This window comes from Homarus americanus, unplaced genomic scaffold, assembly GCF_018991925.1.
Source record: "Homarus americanus isolate GMGI-L3 unplaced genomic scaffold, GMGI_Hamer_2.0 scaffold16430, whole genome shotgun sequence".
NCBI classification, from domain to species: Eukaryota; Metazoa; Arthropoda; class Malacostraca; order Decapoda; family Nephropidae; genus Homarus; species Homarus americanus.
Genome location: NW_024729259.1, coordinates 1,580,337 through 1,601,431, shown reverse-complemented (window position 1 = coordinate 1,601,431; position 21,095 = coordinate 1,580,337). Strand labels below are relative to the sequence as shown.

Here is a 21,095-nt window from a genome sequence, read left to right as displayed (position 1 = left end):
AGAATAAGCAAACTGTACTCAAAGCTGTGTCAATAAATTTGTTAAACTAAAACTAACCTCCCAACGGCGACACACACACACACACACACACACACACACGGCTTTATTAGTATTATTATTATTATTATTGTTGTTGTTCTCCTTACCATATTAATTTTTCTATGGGAGCACCTGATGATTCAGAAGTGGGAGGAGGGGTAGCACTGGAAGGTTAAAGGAAGGAGGAGAAGGGGAGGGGTAGGGAGGAATATTTTGTGTGTGTGGGGGGGGTGGGGTACTTTGGGGGAGTGTAGCAGTCAGTGCAAGGTCGGTTGTCTGGACGGCGTGGCGGCTGGAGACTCGTCTGGTCTGGCGTCCCCAGTTCCTTGATGTAAGGGTGTTGTGGTGGGGCGGGTGCTGTGATGGTGGGGGTATTTCACCGATAGATTAGTACCGAAGTGTATTTTTGTCTGTGTGTGTATTTGTATATATCAAGGACGAAGATTTTTATGCGCAATACAAATGGCTGTATAAATTAAGCGTGGAAAGTGTAAGAATACAAGTTTTTAAACTACCTTTTGTTTTGATTGAGTATTTCTACGGAGGATCAGGTGGAGATGTGGTGATACTTTGGAAATTGTTTGGAAAGGTTAAATAAAGAGAACACCTTCTGATTTCTTATAGTGTTGACTGATCGTTAGAAGCTGGAGGAAGACACGGATGTTATGCTGCACCAACTAAAAGGAATAACCGATTGTATAAGTGTGTAAACACTCGCCAGTGCAACTTCTCGTCGTGTGGTCAGTCAGTGAAGTAAGTGTGTTAGCAGGAGTCTGTGCTGGTGGTGACGGTGCAGTGGGTCGGTGTGTTTGCTTAACCTTGGCGTCGCGTCGCCTGGCTAAGGTAAAACGCCTGCCGTTAACCATCTTTTAGGAAGAATTAGTGATCTTGAAAGTCTTGTCTATTTTCAGTATTATTTACGAGTACGCGCAGTTTATTAGTGACGCATGCCCGTGTAATATATTAAATACTGTGATGCTTTGAGCGATATAGATGCGACCCTTAAGCCAAAAGGATCCCATTGACATGTATTAAAGTTTAAGCAAGAAACTGTGTATGAACTACGAGACTGAGAACCAACAAATCAGGGTCCCGTTAGTGACCAGCCATACATGCCAGTTAAGAAATTGCTGGAGGCATATTGTTGTCGTTCTCGATTAAGATAAGAGTGAGCAGTACAGTTCCTCGCTCAGTTTACATATTGTGAATAAATAACTCTTGGATAAGCCAGACGCTTCGACAAGGTCACAACAGCGTCAACAAGGATTTTGCTGTGGTACCTGGTGCGTCATAGGCATTGGTGCCCCCTTCACCATGGTGACCATTGCCACCAGCACAAGCACCAGCACCACCAGCATCAACAGCATCAACAGCATCAGCCCCACTGCACCCAAGGACCATGAACCTGAAGTAGAGTTCACAGAAAGCGGAGGGATAACCACCTCCGTGGAGAGCTCCACCGAGGAAAACTTGCAGCTGAAGAAGGAGTTGGGGCTGATGGACGGTGTGGGCATCATCGTTGGCATCATCATCGGCTCGGGTATCTTCGTCTCTCCCAAGGGTGTCGTCCAGTTCACTGGTAGCGTGGGCATGTCTCTGGTGGTCTGGGGAATGTCAGGGCTCTTGTCTACGGTGGGCGCCCTCTGCTACTGCGAACTGGGTAAGATTTTCCCTCCTCCTCTCACACTTCCCGACTCCGTTTCAGTTTATGCTTATATCACTTCACAAATCTGCCTGTGTTGTCGAGTTGGGTAAACCTCCATCTTCTATATTTGTCTGTCTGTCTTCCTCTTCGTTTTCTTAACTCGTCAAAACTAAACCTTCTCCTCCTTCCCCTCGCAGGCACGATGATCCCGAGGAGTGGCGGGGACTACGCTTACATCATGGAGGGTTTCGGGTCTCTTCCAGCGTTCCTGTATATGTGGATGGCGCTGGTGATCATCCTGCCAACCAGTAACACCGTCATGGCTCTCACCTTCGCCAACTACATCATCAAGCCCGCCTTCGACACCTGTAACGTCCTCCCAGATGTCCCCGTCAAGCTCCTCGCTGCTGTGGTTGTTTGTGAGTTAGGGAGGTGGGAGGAAAGGGGAACATGTGAGAGACGGTGAGGAAATGAAATGGTTTCGTTTGTGAGTTAGGATGAAGATGAACATATAAACACTAGTCTCTATCTTTTGTCTATTGAATCTATTCTTTCACTCCGGCATACCTCTACCTTTGCCGAGAAATTCAATGTCGCAGAAATCTGTTTTGATCCGAAAATCAGTACTAAGAGTAATACAAATCTGACCTACTTGTAAAATCGACAGCGTTTGCTATTAATATTCATACCTCTTGAAATCATAACCAGCTGTTGATAAAAATCGAAATCTGTTGCTAAGATCACCACCTAATATAACACAATCTGGCCAATCCGAAATCATCATTCTTATTACCTCAATCTGACTTTGAATCTTAACTCAACTCTATCGAAATAAAAATGATATTTAAGCCTAAAATCAAAGCTATTGCTAAAATCTGGCTCAGTATTTAACTAATAATAATAATAATAATAATAATAATATAATTAGTACAAAAATCATCACTACCAGGGAAATATGAGTCAAACTGATATCCTTAAATAACCCGCTGGACCAAAAGGATTGTGACTCCTCCCCCAAATGTCCTGATAACAGTACACGGATACTCTCCGTTGACCTTTGGTAATGTAATTGAGTGTGGTGCGGCGTAGCTATAGATAGTAAGGGTGGGTGGTATGTAAGAGAGAAGAGAGAGAGTTACTAAAATTAAATACAGTATAAATGTGTTTCTATATTTCCCCTTTGCAATGAGCCGTAATGAGGAACGATGTATTCTAAAAGCTTTTGAAATATCTGGAGAAAGGAACTTCATTTAATTTACGAACCCCATCCAATTTAAAACAGTACTTTGAATATTTTCTGTTTTGTATCTCTTCCTTGATAAAAGACGAAACAGAAAAACATGGAAGACAGATAGACAGATGAACAGATAGAGGTAGACAGATAGACAAGAAAGAATTGGAAATATCTCAACAGGATCTTATTTTCAAGGTGTCCTGACATGGGTGAACTGCACCAACGTGAAGTGGGCGACCAATGTACAAGGTGTGTTTACAGCAGCCAAGATCTTCGCTTTATTGTTGATCATTGGTGCCGGCGTCTACCACCTGGCCACGGGGAACACAGAGAACTTCCAAAACGCCTTCCAGAGGACTAATTGGAGCACTACTTCCATATCCACTGCTTTCTATCAGGGCCTGTTCTCTTTTTCCGGATGGTCAGTTGAAGGTTTGATTAGCCAGATGTGAAATGCAACTTAATGGTGATCACTGATTTCATATATTTGTTAAATTGATTTTGTGTTTTTTGATGCCATATTGAATTTTTTTCAGGAATAGTCTCAACTTTGTGGTGGAGGAGCTGAAGGATCCCTTTAAGTAAGTTTGAGTGTGATAAATCGGAACTTTGTTTTTACCCATAACACCATTTTCTATGCTCGTGAGTCGTCATGAAGGGGAGACCACGCCATATTTACTAACGCAAATAAACACAATTGTTCCAATTTCTTTCATTCAGGACTTTGCCTCGAGCCATTCTCATCTCGATGCCCATAGTGACTATTATCTACTTCCTCACTAATATGGCCTACTTCTCCGTCCTCGATCCAGATGAAATTATGTCCTCGAACGCTGTGGCCTTGGTGAGTGTAAAGTCAATGAGGTATGTTTAGCGTCGATAAGGTCTGGTTACTGTTGAGAGAGAATATATTTATCAGCAAGAGATGTTTTTTATTTTTTCATATATCAACACTTTGTTTCTTCTCAGTCGTTCGCTGGTCGTATGCTGGGCATGGTGAGTTATGTGATGCCTGTATTTGTCGCTCTATCAACTTTTGGAAGTCTCAATGGTTGCATATTCGCTTGTTCAAGGCTCTTCTTCGTGGGTGCTCGTGAGGGACATCTACCGCAGGCCTTAGCTCTTATCAACGTCAAAACGTTCACGCCCATGCCAGCCCTCATCTTCCTTGTGAGTCATATTTCGCGGCAATATTTGAATTAATGAGTAAATTTTTACCTTGGCATTTATTTGTCTTAATGAACCACTTTTGTGCTTGTTTCTACCTAACCTAACCTAACCCTAGATCTAGACATTTTGGAGTGATATATTTTGTTGTTTATTGGTGCAAGGGACTTTTGTAACTTCAAAAGATATATGTAAACAACCCATGTGTTTAACTTATCACTATTCATGACTATATTGCTGCTTGTTGTATACCCCGACAGTTGTTCATGACATCGTGTATGATCATGTATTACTAATTGTCTCTGTGTATAACCTTGTATGACAGTGCATACATTCCCCAGGGGTTCATGACACTGTGTATGCTGGTCACGTCGGACACGCTATCACTCATCAACTATGTTAGCTTCTCTGAGTCGCTTTTCGTCCTTATGTCCATCGCATCGCTTCTCTGGTTACGCTACCGCCAACCTGACCGCCACAGACCCATCAAGGTGAGTTGTCATGGTAAAAGTGTGTGCGCGCGCGTGTATGTGTATGTGTGTGTGTGTGTGTGTGTGTGTGTGCGCGCTTGTGTGTGCGTGTGAGGCATCCAGATAGCCAAGACCTCCAACATCTTTTGCAGTATTAAACATCATAATTTCCAGCAGTACCTCATTCCTCCTCTTTCTACAGGTATGGCTATGGGTAGTCCTGTTATTCTTCCTGGTGTGTGTGTTTCTAGTGGTGTTTCCCATCATCGAGAGACCCGTGGAGCTGGGCGTGGCGATCGGGGTCTTCCTGACTGGCATCCCCATCTACTTCCTGTGTGTTCATCAGGCGTCGAAGTCCGAGAAGTTATCTGCGTTCATGGGTAACTATACTTCGGTTTAGTGTGTCTTGAGAAATACTAGTGGCGGTGTTATATGAATGTACCGTGAGATAATCTTGCTTGTGTGTCGTAGGGAACGTCACTTCCGTCTGCCAGCTGCTGTGCCACGGACTTCCGGAGGAGAAGCAAGACTAAATGTCTGCCTGCCAGTCACACACTCTTCACATGGATTCAAAACGATGCCAAAAGATGAGACAAGAGAAGCAAGAAAAGCATGTTGATTGATTAAACAGTCTCGTGTCGAAGTCTGAGTCAGAGTCCCCTTAGAATAACGATATGCACAGAAGGTATCACCTCCCTGTAACACATCTGACAGGATAGCCACCATCAACATAATTATTAAGTAGCGAATTCAATATTGATATTACAATCCGGGTTGACTCTGACGTGTGTGTGTGTGTGTGTGTGTGTGTGTGTGTGTGGCGTGGTTTCGAACTAGCGTACTCAGAACCTACGCCTTATGACAACTGTAGGTAGAGTCTTGTCACTGGTTGTTGCAAATAAGACTATACTGTATATGGGTATATTGGTATAGGATATAGGTACTTATCTTGAACATATAAATATGTTATCAGCTAAGGGTTGTATAATTAGGTTCTCAAGAGTAATAAGAGTCAGTTCCGTGACGTTAATGTTTAATTGCTATATAATTATTTTGTACTCGCCTGATGTCTTGAGGTCCTTTGGGTACCTTCTCACCTCACCTGGACGACTTACCTGTGGCTATGTCACAGCGTGGGTTATCTGTTGTATTTAGGTTGGCTTTAAGTGACAAGGAGACGTATTATTTTTGTGATATGTAATTATATACTGTATATAACTACTGTTAAGATTATATAATATTATTTTTTGGAAATCAAACCCAATTTAAAAAGCAAAAAAAGACAAAAATATATTCCTAATTTGATTTTCCCAAGTTGACCAAACTGACGTGATTGTGAATGTTTCCGTGTTAAATATTCGGTCTCTGTTTAATATTCTTGTAACAAAGGAACAGAAAACATAAACCTAATGACAGTAAACACGTCAAACTTCTCACTGAGTTAGATAATGATAAGAACGCATTTTGTTGTGTTCATTAAGTGTTACATACTGTTGTTGTATCTAGTTTATTTACATTATATTCCATGTCAAGACACCCTAAGACATCCTAATGTAAATAAAAATACATAAAAATTGGGGTTATGGCTTTATCCTCGTGTAAATTACTTAAACACTGATAAATTATATTATAATTTTTTTCAGAGACAAACAGTCATAAGAACATAAGAAAATAGGGAGTCTGCAATAGGCCGGTTGGCCTATGCATGGCAGCTCCTGTCGAGAGTTACTACCACTCTCTATCATCCATGAATCTATCTAGCCTCCTTTTAAAACTTTCCAGCGTTCCAACACTTGCTAAAAAGCTGCTAAGCTTGTTCCACTCGTCCACCACCCTATTTGTGAACCAGTTTCTTCCTATCTCCCTCCTAAACCTAAACTTATCCAACTTAAATCCGTTGCTCCGAGTCCTATCCTGCTCGGATATTATAAGAACTTCATCTATATCTCCTTTATTGATTCCTTTCACCCACTTAAATACTTCTATCATATCTCCCCGCACTCTTCGTCTTTCTAAAGAATGCAAGTTTAGTTTCTTTAACCTATCTTGATATGGAAGGTTTCTAAGTCCCGGAACCATTTTCGTCATTCTTCGCTGCACCTACTCCAGTGAATTGAAATCCATTCTATAATAAGGGCACCAGAACTGAACAGCATAATCTAGGTGCAACCTGACTAGCGCAAGATATAGTTGCAATATGACCTCCGCACTCTTGTTACTAACACTTTTAGATAATCTGTTCCTTACTCTTTCAAAACTCGAGGGAAAATTTCAACCTGCCCTGGGGATTTTGTCTTCTTTAATTTATTTATATTCTTAAGAACATCCTCTTTTCTGATAGTGATATTCTTTTATTCCTCTTCTTCATTCCCCTAAATATCAGTTCCACCTCTGGCATTTCCTCGTGAATTTCTTTTTGTGAAAACTGATAAGAAGTAAGCCCCCCGGGAAAATTTTGAAATGTGAACACTTCTTTGGAGAATTTTGAAGCCATATGCAGTATATTGAGGAAATTAGAACACTGAGAAATTTTTAATTAACTGTATATTTATTGATAGTGTACAAATTCCCAACACACACACACACACACACAAAAGTGAGAAATGACTGGAGTCATTCATGTGGTTTCAAGTCGACCAGCCCTGATATAGCTACTACCGCACATGTGGAGGCCCCCAGACTGTGGAGGCCCCTGGGCAGCTGCCCACTTTGCCCACTCCTGAATCCGGCCCTGATTCTCGGTACATACAACCGCTCTCAACAAGCTGAATTTCGGAATAAGAAAATAATTCAAAATGTGTTCCATCGTTATTTTATTATGTTTAACACAGATTTATATTATTTCCTTGTTTACCGTTTGTTTGTTTGTTTGTTTGCTTGTTTTTACTAAGTAAATATAGCGAGATACACAATATAAACAATTGTGAATACTTGTTGTCACCAGTTGAGACATCGATGACGTAAGTGTGTCGAGGGTTCAGAAACAGCTTTTCGATACATCAGACTCGATCATCCAAAAACGAGCCATTATACGAACTAAGGTATTGGCATATAATCTTGTGTAATACATTACCTTATACTTTATAATTAAAACAAATAAAAACAAAGATCTCTAAAACTACATGTGTGGAGACGAATGAGCAAACACGACCAAACTCAGTCAATGATAGCACTGAGAAGAGGTTTGGTCGGTTCGCTCAAATCTTGAATCTATTTTGCTTCGCAGTTTGGGATTGATGCGAATGTCAACAAATGGGTCTTCAACATGACAAGACCGCAGTGCTGTCTCTGCCTTATTCCGGTAAGGATGTACACGAGGGCTTTTGAGAAACAAGCTGTCGGTGAGGTGAAGAGACTGAAATTGACGAGGACTGCCAGTGTATTAAAGTATTTGTAAGTGTCATGAAGTATTTTCAAGTGTCACAAAGTGTTTATAGTGTCTCAAAGCGGTCTTAAATTTTAAAAAGTGATTTTAAGTGCCATAAAATTTTCATAAATACTGTGAAGGGATCTGAAGTCTCAGAACGTGTTCGCAAGTAAAGTGCTTATAAGTGTTGTAAAGTGTTTTTGTTGTGAAGTTTTATTATTGATTTGATGTGTTTGTATCATGAATACTTAAAAAGTGTCGCAAAGTAATTGTGGGAGCCAAAAACATCCATACGTGTTTAAGAGTGGTATAAAGTGTCATAAAGTAGTGTTGGTGGTACAATGGAAACGCGCGTTTCTCTCACCAACATGTCAAGGGTTCGATCCTTTGGCCGGACACACGTGAGAAGGGTGTTATCCAGTGTGACCCTCACTACCAAACACCAGGTTTTCCGGTCCCCGGTTTCCTCCTCAACTAACACTGGATAAATCAATCGCCCGAACGGCTACTGAGCTGATAAGTGGCGAGACTGATAAAAAATAAGGTGGTAGAGTGCCATAAAGTGTCACGTTAGGTCACAGTGATTCATGTAATATCCAAAAGTTTAATAAAGTATTTTTAAGTGCCAGTATATTAGGTCTGATAAAGTGCCATTATGTCGAATAAGTCTCGTATAATGTCGTAAGATGTGGTGCACAATGAAAAAGTGCTATTAAGTGTCAGAAGATGCCATTAAGTGTCCTAAAGTGTCTTGAAATGTCCTAAGGTGTCAAATTGTACTAAAGTGTCAGTGTTCTAAAGTGTCGTAAAAATCCATGTAATTTCAGCGTCATAAAATTAAATAAAGTGTCATTAAATCTCAAATAGTTATAAAGTGTCCAAGCAACATACAATAGTGTCATACGGTGTCGAAAAGTGTCGTAAGGTGCTGTGAAGTCTCTCTAAAGTGTTGTAAAGTGCCATTTATGTCGTAAAGTGTCACAAAGTGCCATTAATGTTTTAAAGAGTCGTAAAAGTGTCATTAATGTAGTAAAGTGTTGCAAAGTGTATTGAACTATGGCAAAGTGTGAAGTTTGTAATGGAGCAAAGTAACATGTCATCAAGTGCCAGGGGTTCCGCTACCACCAGCACAAGGTAACTACTAACACCACACCATTACTGTTGTGTTCTTGACATATTGAACAAGTTCTGTTAGTCATTAATTTGGCATAAACTAAGGGTTAAGATCAATGGTTCTGCTTTAGTTGTTCCTGTAAGTTAAGTGTGAATAATCATATACAGTAGGTGGGTGTGTGTGTGTGTGATAGACGGCAGGTATTCTCAACTGGATTTTTCCTTTTTCTTTTCCAGGTAAGTGTGAGTTAAACAGCTCTTCAAGGGACATTAATACACCATATCTCAGGTACGTCCAAGGTTTCGTGTTCATTGATTATCGTTTTATTCATCAGCTAAGTCTGGAGTCCTTCGCATCCCACAACAGTTTTAAAAGAACGTTATGCTTTTCGCCTCCATCTTTGAGGACATCTGTGTCCCTCCCTTATCAATGACTCAACGCAATGTCCCTACTCGTTCACGCGAACGTCAGTCGTACTCCCGGCTTACACCGTCTTTGTGGTCGCCTGTGGTCTCGATATGAATGTCTCTCCCTCCCCTTCCCTCACGCCGTCAATGAGGACATCGAAGTCCTCAGGCCCATTTCACTCACATCCTGTATGTGTAAAGTCCTTGAAAGAGTTGTTCTCAACCGTCTCATGTTTCAAGTCAAAGACAAACTGGTCCCTAATCTGTATGGGTTCATGCCCGGGTGCAGCACACAGACATGTTTTGCTGAATATCTTGTTCACTCTAAAGATAAGACACAAACAGCCTTCATATACCTTAAATCAGCCTTTGATGTAGCTAATAGAGACATTATACTTAAGCAACTAGCTAATTTTGGCATCCAAGGTAACCTCCTGACATGGATAAAGGGTTATCTGTCCAACAGGTATGCCAGTGTTCTGTTTAGGGGAGTCAAAAGTACCAGAATGAGATCGTTTGAGCTTGGCACGCCCAAGGGAGGAGTGTTAAATCCTATGCTCTTTAATGTAATGATGCACAAGCTTATTACTGACATTCCAGTTCAGCCAAACGAGGCTGTAATATGCTATGCTGATGATATCTGCATTATGACACAGACCAAGCTCAGGCTCCAAGCCTTGCTGGATGTATTTGCTCGGAGGACTGTGGAATGTGGTCTCATAATATCTGTTGACAAGACGAGGCTCCTTGGGGGGTTACATACTCACAAGTGCTACAACCAAAAGAATTAAGATGACTGGTACTGTTGAGCGATCCTGAAGTAATATGAGGGGGTCGGGAGGGAAGAAAAAATTCCTCTCGCGAAGAGAAGGGAAGAAAAAATAATTAAGAACGTCAACATATGTTTGACCACTTAACTGTCTCGATACGATACGAAGTCATTAGTTAAGAGGTGAAAGAAGATTATTAGGAATTGAAGAAAAAGTGGTGAAACTGAAATACAGTAGGAGTAGAAAGAATCTGGGCTCAACCAGATCGCTTCATCTTTCTTATTGGTGTTTTGTCTTTGTTCTGCTCCCTTGGGTCGTCAGACCTTTGTATTAATATTGGTTTATTTATATAATGCTGCTTATTATGTATGTTATTTGGTTCAATTATTGATATTGATTTTTTTTTTGAGTTAGTGAGCCCGCCCAGGTCCTTGTGTAGCTGGGAGGGTAGTCACATTTTTTTTTTTTTTTTTACTAAGATGTTAGTTCAATGTTAAATGTTAAATGTTAAATGTTAAATATTAGTTATGTTAGTCTAAAGGTACACTGTATGGAGAGGCCTATCAGGTTCTTGTGGAGCTGGTAGGTCACTCATCTTTTATTCTCTCTATTAATGTTTTATATGTATATTGGGGCAGGAGATGGTTCAATTACTTTCTTCCTGGCCGTAGAGAGTCGTCTACCCTACACATTCACCCTCGCTCGGAAGTTGTCGGTTAGGAATTTCGATGCCGCCAGTCTGTGCGGCTTATAAGTGGCGTGGACTGTACGTAGGTAAGTTTGGTTTTACTGGCCGACGACATCTGCGGTCATGACGACCGTAGTTCAGTTTAGTTCTGTATCCCGTATTAACTTTTTAATTTTCGTTGGTATCGTATTTTTAGAAAATTAAGTGATAAAATAATGATTGAGTTATTTGAATCACATATGTCATTATTTATTTGTGTCTTTATCCATTAAGTTAGGTACCAGGTATTGTGGAAATGGTTATGGGTTGTGAGGAGAGGTAAAAATAGCTAAGGTTAGGTGACGTTTGGCTTGAGAATCCGAGACGAAAATACGTACGTAAATTAATTTAAAAGTTAAGTATGGTCAGGATAGGTCAATATAGACCAGGATCGATCTGAATAAGTGAAAAAACAATAGAATAGGTTAAAAAAATGTCAGTATAAGCGGTCAGAAATGGCCCGAAGGCGCCAGATAAGTGATGTTAGGTTAGGTCAAGACTGGTCAGGATAGAGCACATACACCTGCGTACTATGTGTAACTCGTCCACGTAGTTAAGGTCTTTCTTCAGCTAATCTGTAATAGTTTTTTCATCATATTTTCCCTCCATTATCACAAGATTAATTATGATAAATTTATCTTTGCATCTGTCATTTTCTCGTTGCCCTTGACAGTCACGGTGTCGTAGTGGTTGATCCCTGGTTACCAATGTATGGCAGTTGTTGGTGTCTTGCTGCCACATTGTTGTCTTAGTTATTTCTTGTATTACTGACACTTCTCCTCTGGCGTACAATGTAACAGTACCTGGGAGACGTATGTCACTTTATCTGCAAAACAACATAAACACATGATTGTAATCTGAAATATTTCGTGTATTCTCCAATACTTAAGTCAGTGTGCCTCAAATACTTTTATTTAATGGTAAAAGGAAACCTTGGTGATTAGATTTTAACATCGTCATTTGCTTGATATCATTTCTTCATTTACTCCAAAAATGGTTCTCTTTGGCAATCACAATATTCAAAAGACTTTTGAGCAATGGGCTGTTAGTCATGGTGAACAGCGAAGTAAAAGAAGCAAGACTCAGTGGTCGGTAATAAGTAAGGACAGGGAGACTCACCCATGATGAGTGAGAGGAGTCTGGGTTTATAATGCAGATGAATGGTGAAGAAGTAGACGACCAGACTAACGACGGCCAAAGCGAAAGCGACGGCAATCTCCAGTGGTCTTGTGACGACGGGGAACACCATCACGAAAACACACAGTGCCAAGTACAATAATGGGAAGCCAAGCCACAACTGCGAGGAGAGACATGCTTGAGAGGGCAAGAAACAAACACCTGTATGTTTCAGCTGTGTGACACAGAAGGACAGTAAATCGATATATATATATATATATATACACTGCACAATGCGCATACACACACACATTTTTGTGCGTGGGCCACGACTCACTTTGAATGGCCTGGGTCTGTCTGGTTCCTTATACCTGAGCCACAAGAGACTCAGAACGCCGAGGAGGCCGATGAAGTTGTTGATGAAGGATGTGTAGGTCAAGAGCTTTCCGATATCATCAATCGCCAGTACAAGCAGTGGCAGGGTTGTCTATAACAGTTGGTGACAAGACTCATAACGTGTAGGGAAGGGTAAAGTATTTAAGTGATCTTAAACATGTATTACGAAGCTCTTTATACCTTCTTGTGGTATTCACGGTCAAATTGACTCTTTTGAATGATATTGCCAGCTGGAACAAAACAGTATTTAACAAAAAGAAGATTAAAATAAAACATTAAATACAGATGTTAGAACGTCACTATCACCACGTAAAATTCTCCCATATACATAAGTAACCATCACACACCGTGGCTATGACAGCAGTGATTGGAGTGTAGTATCTAACGTGGACGAAGGAGAGGAAGTGTGGTAGTTGACCCTCTAGAGCTGCAGTGTGAATCATACGAGGCAAGGTAAACAAACCGCTATTGGTGTTTCCAGCAGTGGAACAGGCGACAAAGAATGCGATAATCCATGACAGTACTCCCAGCATCCTGTTACCGAAGGTCTGTAATAGAGAAGAGCTTCAGTATCCCGTGATGTGCAGCTTACACAAGAACAAGAGGACGTATGTAAAGGAGATCGTGGTATTCATTATAATTTTAAGGGCGTTAATTTCATTTTGAGGGGAAAATAAAATAAAAATAAATAAGAGATAAGAACAAGATATACGTGTCACCCAACACATGAGGACCTCACACCCAGTGGAGGCAGGGCAGACACTCACCACAGCCACAGCATTGGAAGACAGGATTTCAGCGGGCGTCAAAACAGCGTAGTAGGCAATATTGGTTAGTGTATACACCATGGTCACTATTACCATGGAAATAACGATGGCTCGGGGAAGATTTCTGGAAGAAGATCCTGTAAAAGTCTTCAATAAGATCACCATTAAATTAAAGGTGTACAGGGATTTTTATTATGAATACGAGTATTCGGTATTTAAAGGTACTGTTCTTGGAGATGACGGATCCGGCGTCGGAACAGTGATATAGCGAATTTTCATTTTCAACCTCGCAGATTTATTGAAATGACCAAGACGAGCCACCCAACCCGCAGCTCATCATCTAAGAGTATTTGATTATTTTATTAAGATGGTTTAGTTATGTTTGTTTGTTTTTTTCATTTTAATATAAGTTGATGGTAATACAGTCTCCATGTTAAGCCATTTGGACAGTCGAGAATTTTTTTAATGACTCGTGACACCGAGTTCATAGTTTACGGTACACCCACGTTGGTGATGCTCCTTACATGTAACACTCCACTTGAAGGACTAAGTCGTCTTGCCTGTAATATGAGTTGGGTTATAGCCTACATCTGTTTTTATAGCGTTACAATACGGTAATTTAAATATAGATGTAATCGCTAACTCTCTTTCGTCATACACAGGACAAACATAAGTAATATTGCCTGCTTTTGTCTTTTATTCCAGCGGCTAAGGTCTTGGAGAACGTATAGAAAATAAAGTGAAACACAATTGAAACTATGGAAGAACTTTATGATAGTGTTGCATAATATATTGGAGTTAGAACTAAAATAAAACACTGCTAGAGACATTTGGTTTGGAGGAGAACAATTAATTATGAAGTTTGTTGCTGATAAAAGATGCAATATTTACCATCGTCTGTCACTTACTTGTGAGGTTCCTTCAGTTCCCCCGTCACGTAGTTCAAGCTGCTCCTGAAAGGTCAGACCCAGTGATCAGGACATGCATCCTTGAAGCAGTGAAGTACATAAATAAAACTGAAATACACTTGGTTATAATTAAACGAAAAGAAAGTCTCTATTATCTCAGTTCGAGCAATGGAGGTTAGGTTTGGTGTTGCAGTGTTTCAGCCTGCGATGCACTGCGTATATCTTAGTTGTTCATGTTCAAGAAGCAGAAAAATGTCTTCATATAAGATGCGAAAACTTATAAGTAAGGTGTATAGGAAAACATTCGAAATTTTTTGTAAGTTTCCTTCTGAAAAGAGACTTGGCAAACACTTGTGACTGTAGTGGTACTGTAGCAAGGATTACCATATCAAGTTGACAAGTCATCTTCACCCCTGACCTCGTACATTAGGAGCTTTGAATTCGGGCATTAGGAACCTCGGACACGCTGGATAGCTTCAAAGTTAGGTTGGACGGATATATGAGCGATAGGTGTTGGGTGTAAACGGGACTGACCAGTATTTGATAGCTTAGTGATATTTTGTGCTGAGCCACAGTAAACTCCTCGCCACTGACCATCCACTGTAGGTGAAGAGCGTGGAGTAGAAGGCGGTGGCGAAGGATGAGACGTCCCAGATGGTGCCTTCCATTGGGTCGAGGAAGTGGCTCACGTTACCTCTGGCCAGGTGGTAAACACCGGCTATGATGATGATGATCAGGCCCAACACCTTACAGTGACACAGAAGATATTGGAACACTTGAAACTATAATATAATACATTAATTGTTAGTTCAAGTATAGTATGAAACAAGAGCGGTAGAGGGTCAGAGAACACACCTTTGTTATGGCCAAAATGTCCTGCAATCTGCTCCCAAGTTTCACGCCGATACAGTTGATATAACCCAACAGACCTGGTGATAAATGAACCTTGTTCATAATGAAGAACCAGATTACCTTCGGTATGCGTGTGACTTATAATATTACTGGATACGATATCAAACGACCAGTTTGCTTCGGCCACTGATTGCTGAGTATATTTTAGTTCCTTCCCTCAGAAAAATTAGTGATGTTAGATACTGCAAGTTTGGTTAATGGGTGAATCTATTGTTTCTTTAGGCCTTAATGGTCCTAAATGGAATTGTGCTTTTACCAGCTGATCTCTGTCGAGGTGTGATATATGACTTTAACGATCTTTTAATACACTAACTGTACTTTGACTTGCTGGCAGACGAAGTTATTATTCCAATATGAAGTTAGAAGTATCAGGCGTCACCAAACTTTTCAAACACTCCTATGAGCACACATGAGTTACACCTTGTCTACAACCACACTTTGGTTTAACGTTCTATAATGTTGTTAATAATTACGTGAAATAAAATCTGATGTATTGACGAGGCTGTTTGTACATGTTAAGTAAGCCATGGATTACCCTGGCTAAAGGAACGTACTATTGCTAAAGTAAGAGTATAACAAATTATTATAGTGTCATCAATCGCAATTCATCACACTCACACAGCATGGCCGCGCCCAGGAATTTGACAGCATAGTAGGGGAGTGATGAGCATTCTGGGAGAAACGCCTGCAGGAGGTAATTGGCGAAGGTGATGCAGACGATTGCTCGGCTGCAGGTTTTGGAAATGAATACGTTTACCCACATCGAGAGGAAGGCTGGGACTGGACCGAAGGCCTCCAGGATGTATGTGTACGAGCATCCACTCCTGGGTATGGTAGTGCCTGTACAGTACAACAAACTCACAATTAACCATGGCTTTACTGAGCGTTGATTGAAGCAAGGACGAACAGGAGTCTTAGTCTTAAGTTTTGCATTACATAAACATTATAATTTGTTGATATAAAACTTAGGTAATATATAAGAGAATTGATGGAAAGGAAGTTGAGTAGGAGATGTAGTCAAATGCTTATTATGCAAGAGGTGATGTTATACACTTCCTATTATGAGGATAGTTGTTCGTAGAAGCATCAGAGAATTTGGATATTGAGTACTGCGAAACACTTTAAGATGTACAGTGTATGTGTGTGTGCATACTGAGTCAGGTAAACAAGCCGGTTGTTGATGGAAGGGTAGCACACTTCTCATGCCCTGCAAGTAAGAAACACAAGGTCGGATTTCACACAAAATTACAACTCTCAATAATTGGGTAGTATATTTTCACACTCTCTTTATACATATGAATTGAGATGGATAAATAAATAATAAGTAGATGAAAAAGATAATGTTAATAAGAAAGAATCAGGAGCATGGAAAAATAACAAACCAAGACTTAATAGTAACTATGAAGAGGTAAAGATTGAGGAGAGAGGAGATATGTGAACAGCTATATCGCTCCCATAAAGTTTTTGGTATTATTTTTTTCGGTGTCCTTCAGGAAAACCAAACATTAATGCCCCCTCAAGGAATAACTATTATATAAATTTCGACTTTACCAAAACTGGGCTTTAGATCAGGGATTTCATGTTATTTTTCTTGAGTGATTTGTTGAAGGACTTTTATGGATACACAGTTAAACCCAAAACCAAAAACTAACTTGTTTAACGAGCGTGAAAATGATTCGCGAAGCCAACATTAAAAAGCAACCGATGTTAACGTGCAAATTAATTACTAATACATTATTTTGGTTATCATTAGTAAGGTTCAGTTGGATTGGTTGGCCCTGCTGTTCTAGTCAGTAGTAACGAGTGACGGGTACTAACCGAGCTCAGCGTAGCAGAGAGCGCCCACCATGGACATGAAACCCGTGGCCACCCACACCACCAACGACATGCCCACGCTGCCCGTGTACTGCACCACCGTCTTGGGTGACACGAAGATGCCAGACCCAATCATGGTGCCCACGATAAAACCCACACCGTCCCACAGTCCCAGCACTTTCTTGAGATTCACATCAGTGTCTGGGGACGGTCCGGAGGTGGTGGTCCTGACGCTGGGGTGACCAGGGTCTCCTGACGAGTCCATCACCGTGGTAACGTTCTGTCTACTGATACTGCAGCCAGAACTAGCACCGAGTGCACTACATAGTTTTCTAGTTGAATCCCCCATTGTAGTTTTGCGTTGTGGCCGAGTATCGAGGGAAGTGTGTCCAGGCTTTTCTTATATCAACACCGTCTTCGTGTTGGTAGGTAGCACTTAACTCAAGTCTTTACAAATCTTTCTTGGCTGAAACGTAAATATTCTTTTCTATTTCGATTACATCAGGTTAAGTGTAGCTCTAATACTTAAGTATTGTGACACTGGCAGTTGTTCAACTTGTTTCAATGTACAAAAAACAAAACAAATATATAGTTAAGGGCAAACTCAAGAAACTCTTTGACAAAAATTAAATAAAAGGTCTTTAAGACCGGGTACCATTGTCAATTAATACGGGACTTTTGAGAAATAAATGAAAGGCCGATGAAAACTCGCTGTGTAACAACAACAAATATTACACTATTTACATCCACACAGAAAGTTTCCATGTACAAATATAGCTAATTACTTCACGCACAACTCGGCAGCTATCTTGTACCTTACTTCGGTATGCGTTCACCAGGCCTGGAGTTAAGGGTTCTCCCTGCTTTCTGGATCAGGCGGTTACTCACGCTTCTCTGCCGCGACTGTTTTCTGTTGCAACTGAGCCCTGCTGTTTCATGTAATATTGACTCGTCACCATTACAATAGCGGTCGGTTGCCAACTAATATTTATACTCCCAGCATCCTGTTACCGAAGGTCTGTAATAGACAAGAGCTTCAGTATCCCGTGATGTGCAGCTTACACAAGAACAATAGGACGTATGTAAATGGGATCGTGTTATTCATTATAAATTTAAGGGCGTTAATTTCATTTTGAGAATTGTGGTAATGATTTATCCATTGACCAAGGAAGACCCAAAGGGGAAAATAAAATAAAAATAAATAAGAGATAAGAACAAGATATACGTGTCACCCAACACATGAGGACCTCACACCCAGTGGAGGCAGGGCAGACACTCACCACAGCCACAGCATTGGAAGACAGGATTTCAGCGGGCGTCAAAACAGCGTAGTAGGCAATATTGGTTAGTGTATACACCATGGTCACTATTACCATGGAAATAACGATGGCTCGGGGAAGATTTCTGGAAGAAGAACCTGTAAAAGTCTTCAATAAGAGCATCATTGAGTTAAAGGTGTACAGGGATTTTTATTATGAATACGAGTATTCGGTATTTAAAGGTACTGTTCTTGGAGATGACGGATCCGGCGTCGGAACAGTGATATAGCGAATTTTCATTTTCAACCTCGCAGATTTATTGAAATGACCAAGACGAGCCACCCAACCCGCAGCTCATCATCTAAGAGTATTTGATTATTTTATTAAGATGGTTTAATTATGTTTGTTTGTTTTTCATTTTAATATAAGTTGATGGTAATACAGTCTCCATGTTAAGCCATTTGGACAGTCGAGAATTTTTTTTAATGACTCGTGACACCGAGTTCATAGTTTACGGTACACCCACGTTGGTGATGCTCCTTACCTGTAACACTCCACTTGAAGGACTAAGTCGTCTTGCCTGTAATATGAGTTGGGTTATAGCCTACATCTGTTTTTATAGCGTTACAATACGGTAATTTAAATATAGATGTAATCGCTAACTCTCTTTCGTCATACACAGGACAAACATAAGTAATATTGCCTGTTTTTGTCTTTTATTCCAGCGGCTAAGGTCTTGGAGAACGTATTGAATATAAAGTGAAACACAATTGAAGCTATTGAAGAACTTTATTATAGTGTTGCATAATATATTGCAGTTAGAACTAAAGAAAACACTTGCAAGAGACATATAGATCAGTTAAGTGTTGTACTTCGATACATAAAAGATGGGCAACCTATTGAGCGCTTTTTAACATTTCTAGAGCTAGGAAGCCATGCTGGTGAGGAAGGTGTTGCAGTACTCACGTCATGTTTGCAAACAAAATTTTTCAAAATGTAGGGTGTCAGTCCTAGTAAAATGCTGCTAACATGTCTGGGCGTTATAGGGTGATGCAGCAACAATTTTTTAGAAGAAAATAAGTTTGCCATATATGTGCCATGTGCAGCCCTGTCACTAAATCTGGTAGGCCGAAGTGCTGTTGACTGCTGTCGAGTGGCAGTTAATTTTTTCTCAACAGTACAGTTGCTTTATACATTTTTTCAGCCTCAACCAGCCGGTGGAAAATTCTTAAAGTTAGTCTTGGAAATGAAAGCGTGTTAAAATCCCTTTCTGATACAAGATGGGAGGCACATGCTGTGGCAACAGCAGCAATTCTTAAATCTTTCTTTAAGATTTTGGAAACTTTAGAAAGTCTAGCAGAAGACGAATCACACTAGAAGAGAGGCAGACAATATTGTAAATAAGATGCAAGAGCTAGAATTTGTTTTAATGTTGATCATCTGGGATGAAATTTTGCAAAAGTTTCATAGAGCAAGTAAAGTTCTACAAAGTGAGGACGTGAACTTAAAAACATGTGTAGATCTGTATGCGCCATTAACTGATCAACTCTGCATTTTACGAGATGATTTTGACAGATTTGAATCACTCCCGAAGGAAATCCTACCAGATGTAGATGATAATGCAGCGCAAACTCGCAAGCGTATCAGAAAGAAGGTACCCAATGACGGATATGCATTAGAAGTAAATCTGAACCCCAGAGATAAATTTCGTGTCACCACCTTTTACACAATTGTTGACTGTTACGAGTTGGGGATTTAGAATATAGTTATACGTCTACCCAGATCCCAACAGGTAACAACAATAAAAAAAACAAAGACAATCGGACTATAAAAGGGTAGACAAAGGATGCGAGTTTTCGTTGTATATAATAGAGTACCATAAATCCCTTAACAAAATATTCAGCTTATAAATTACCCTTAACCAAACTTAACCTAAACATTAACAGTATATACATATTAATACAACATAAACAATCTTGAAGCAAGTGGACGTGGGGGAGTTAATACAAAATACAAGTACTTAAGTGAGGAGCTGAGATGGCTGACGAGTAAGGCTGAGTATTGTAGAAGACGGTAGGTAGTCACTGCACGTAGGTTTAGAGGATAGATGATCCTGTGGTCACTTCCCAGAGCCAAGTGCTCTCTCCTCGAATTGGAGCTGACAAAGAAGACTTTGAGGAGGTGACGCAACAACCAGGATATGGAGAAGGGAAACCCCGGAGTGTTAACTAAGACGAGTCATACTCGTGTCTCGTCCCTAGATGGCGTTGCTCGTGGTGCTGGGTAGGTAGATCAGGACAATAGATGGCGTGCTTCGTAGTGCTGGGTGGAGGGGTTCGTAACATTGACAAACTCGAAACCCAGGTGAGAAGGAGAGGAAAGGTGTACACAGAAATAGCGGACAGATTTTCTTTTCTAAGTGATGTACCAAATGTTGTATCATCATCTACTGAAACTAAGAGGTATGTTCAGTGTTCTCAAAGGCTAATTGAGGACGTGGACATTAATTTCTCTACTGAGCTTCAGCAGTTTCACTCATATGTGCGCCATAAGTTCAGTGCAACTGAAACTGTCACGCTGAACTTTATAAAATAATTTTGGAAGACAAACTTGAATGTGCTTTTCCAAATTTAGAAATTGCATTTCGTATATTTTTAACATTTATGCTCACAAATTGCACAGCTGAGCGTTCGTTTTCTCAGCTGAAGTATATTAAAAATCCATACAGAACACCTATGCGACAAGGGAGGTTGGATGCCTTGTCTCTGCTGAGCATAGAAGCAGATTTGTTACGGCAGATTAGTTTTGAGGACTTGATCAAAGACTTTGCAATTAAAAAAGTAGGAGCATTTTTTTTAAAGGATAAGTAAATTTATAAGCATTAGTAGGCGATTTTAATCCATGCACATGCAATATGTTAAAATTTTGAATCTGAATTTTCATTCTTATAAAAATTTATTTAAAAAATAATAAAAAGCGATG

The 21,095-nt window shown here is 40.3% G+C and overlaps 2 protein-coding genes across 7 annotated transcripts; one reads left to right on the top strand and one right to left on the bottom strand.

The window, feature by feature from the left end:
- Positions 1–299: 299 nt before the first annotated feature.
- LOC121866379 (Y+L amino acid transporter 2-like) lies at positions 300–6,129 on the top strand. 6 transcript variants are annotated; one of them, XM_042366013.1, is made up of 10 exons: positions 300–370; positions 951–1,699; positions 1,882–2,103; positions 3,114–3,339; positions 3,455–3,499; positions 3,639–3,762; positions 3,888–4,088; positions 4,427–4,576; positions 4,758–4,935; positions 5,027–6,129. In XM_042366013.1, exons 2-10 carry the CDS (start codon positions 1,354–1,356, stop codon positions 5,086–5,088), a joined length of 1,554 nt encoding a protein of 517 aa, XP_042221947.1. In that variant the 5' UTR covers positions 300–370; positions 951–1,353; the 3' UTR covers positions 5,089–6,129. The 6 variants fall into 6 exon arrangements, with proteins under 6 accessions (XP_042221947.1, XP_042221946.1, XP_042221948.1 ...); XM_042366012.1 differs by having other exon boundaries at positions 313–370; positions 664–1,699; XM_042366014.1 differs by lacking the exon at positions 300–370 and adding an exon at positions 377–404.
- A 4,675-nt stretch (positions 6,130–10,804) lies between these two features.
- LOC121866378 (Y+L amino acid transporter 2-like) lies at positions 10,805–17,768 on the bottom strand. Its single transcript, XM_042366008.1, has 11 exons — positions 17,670–17,768; positions 16,858–17,320; positions 15,658–15,879; positions 14,983–15,056; positions 14,722–14,873; positions 14,128–14,172; positions 13,220–13,343; positions 12,800–13,000; positions 12,394–12,543; positions 12,060–12,237; positions 10,805–11,766 (listed from the first exon to the last, which is right to left on the bottom strand). Exons 2-11 carry the CDS (start codon positions 17,201–17,203, stop codon positions 11,705–11,707), a joined length of 1,554 nt encoding a protein of 517 aa, XP_042221942.1. The 5' UTR covers positions 17,204–17,320; positions 17,670–17,768; the 3' UTR covers positions 10,805–11,704.
- Between the last annotated feature and the right edge of the window lie 3,327 nt (positions 17,769–21,095).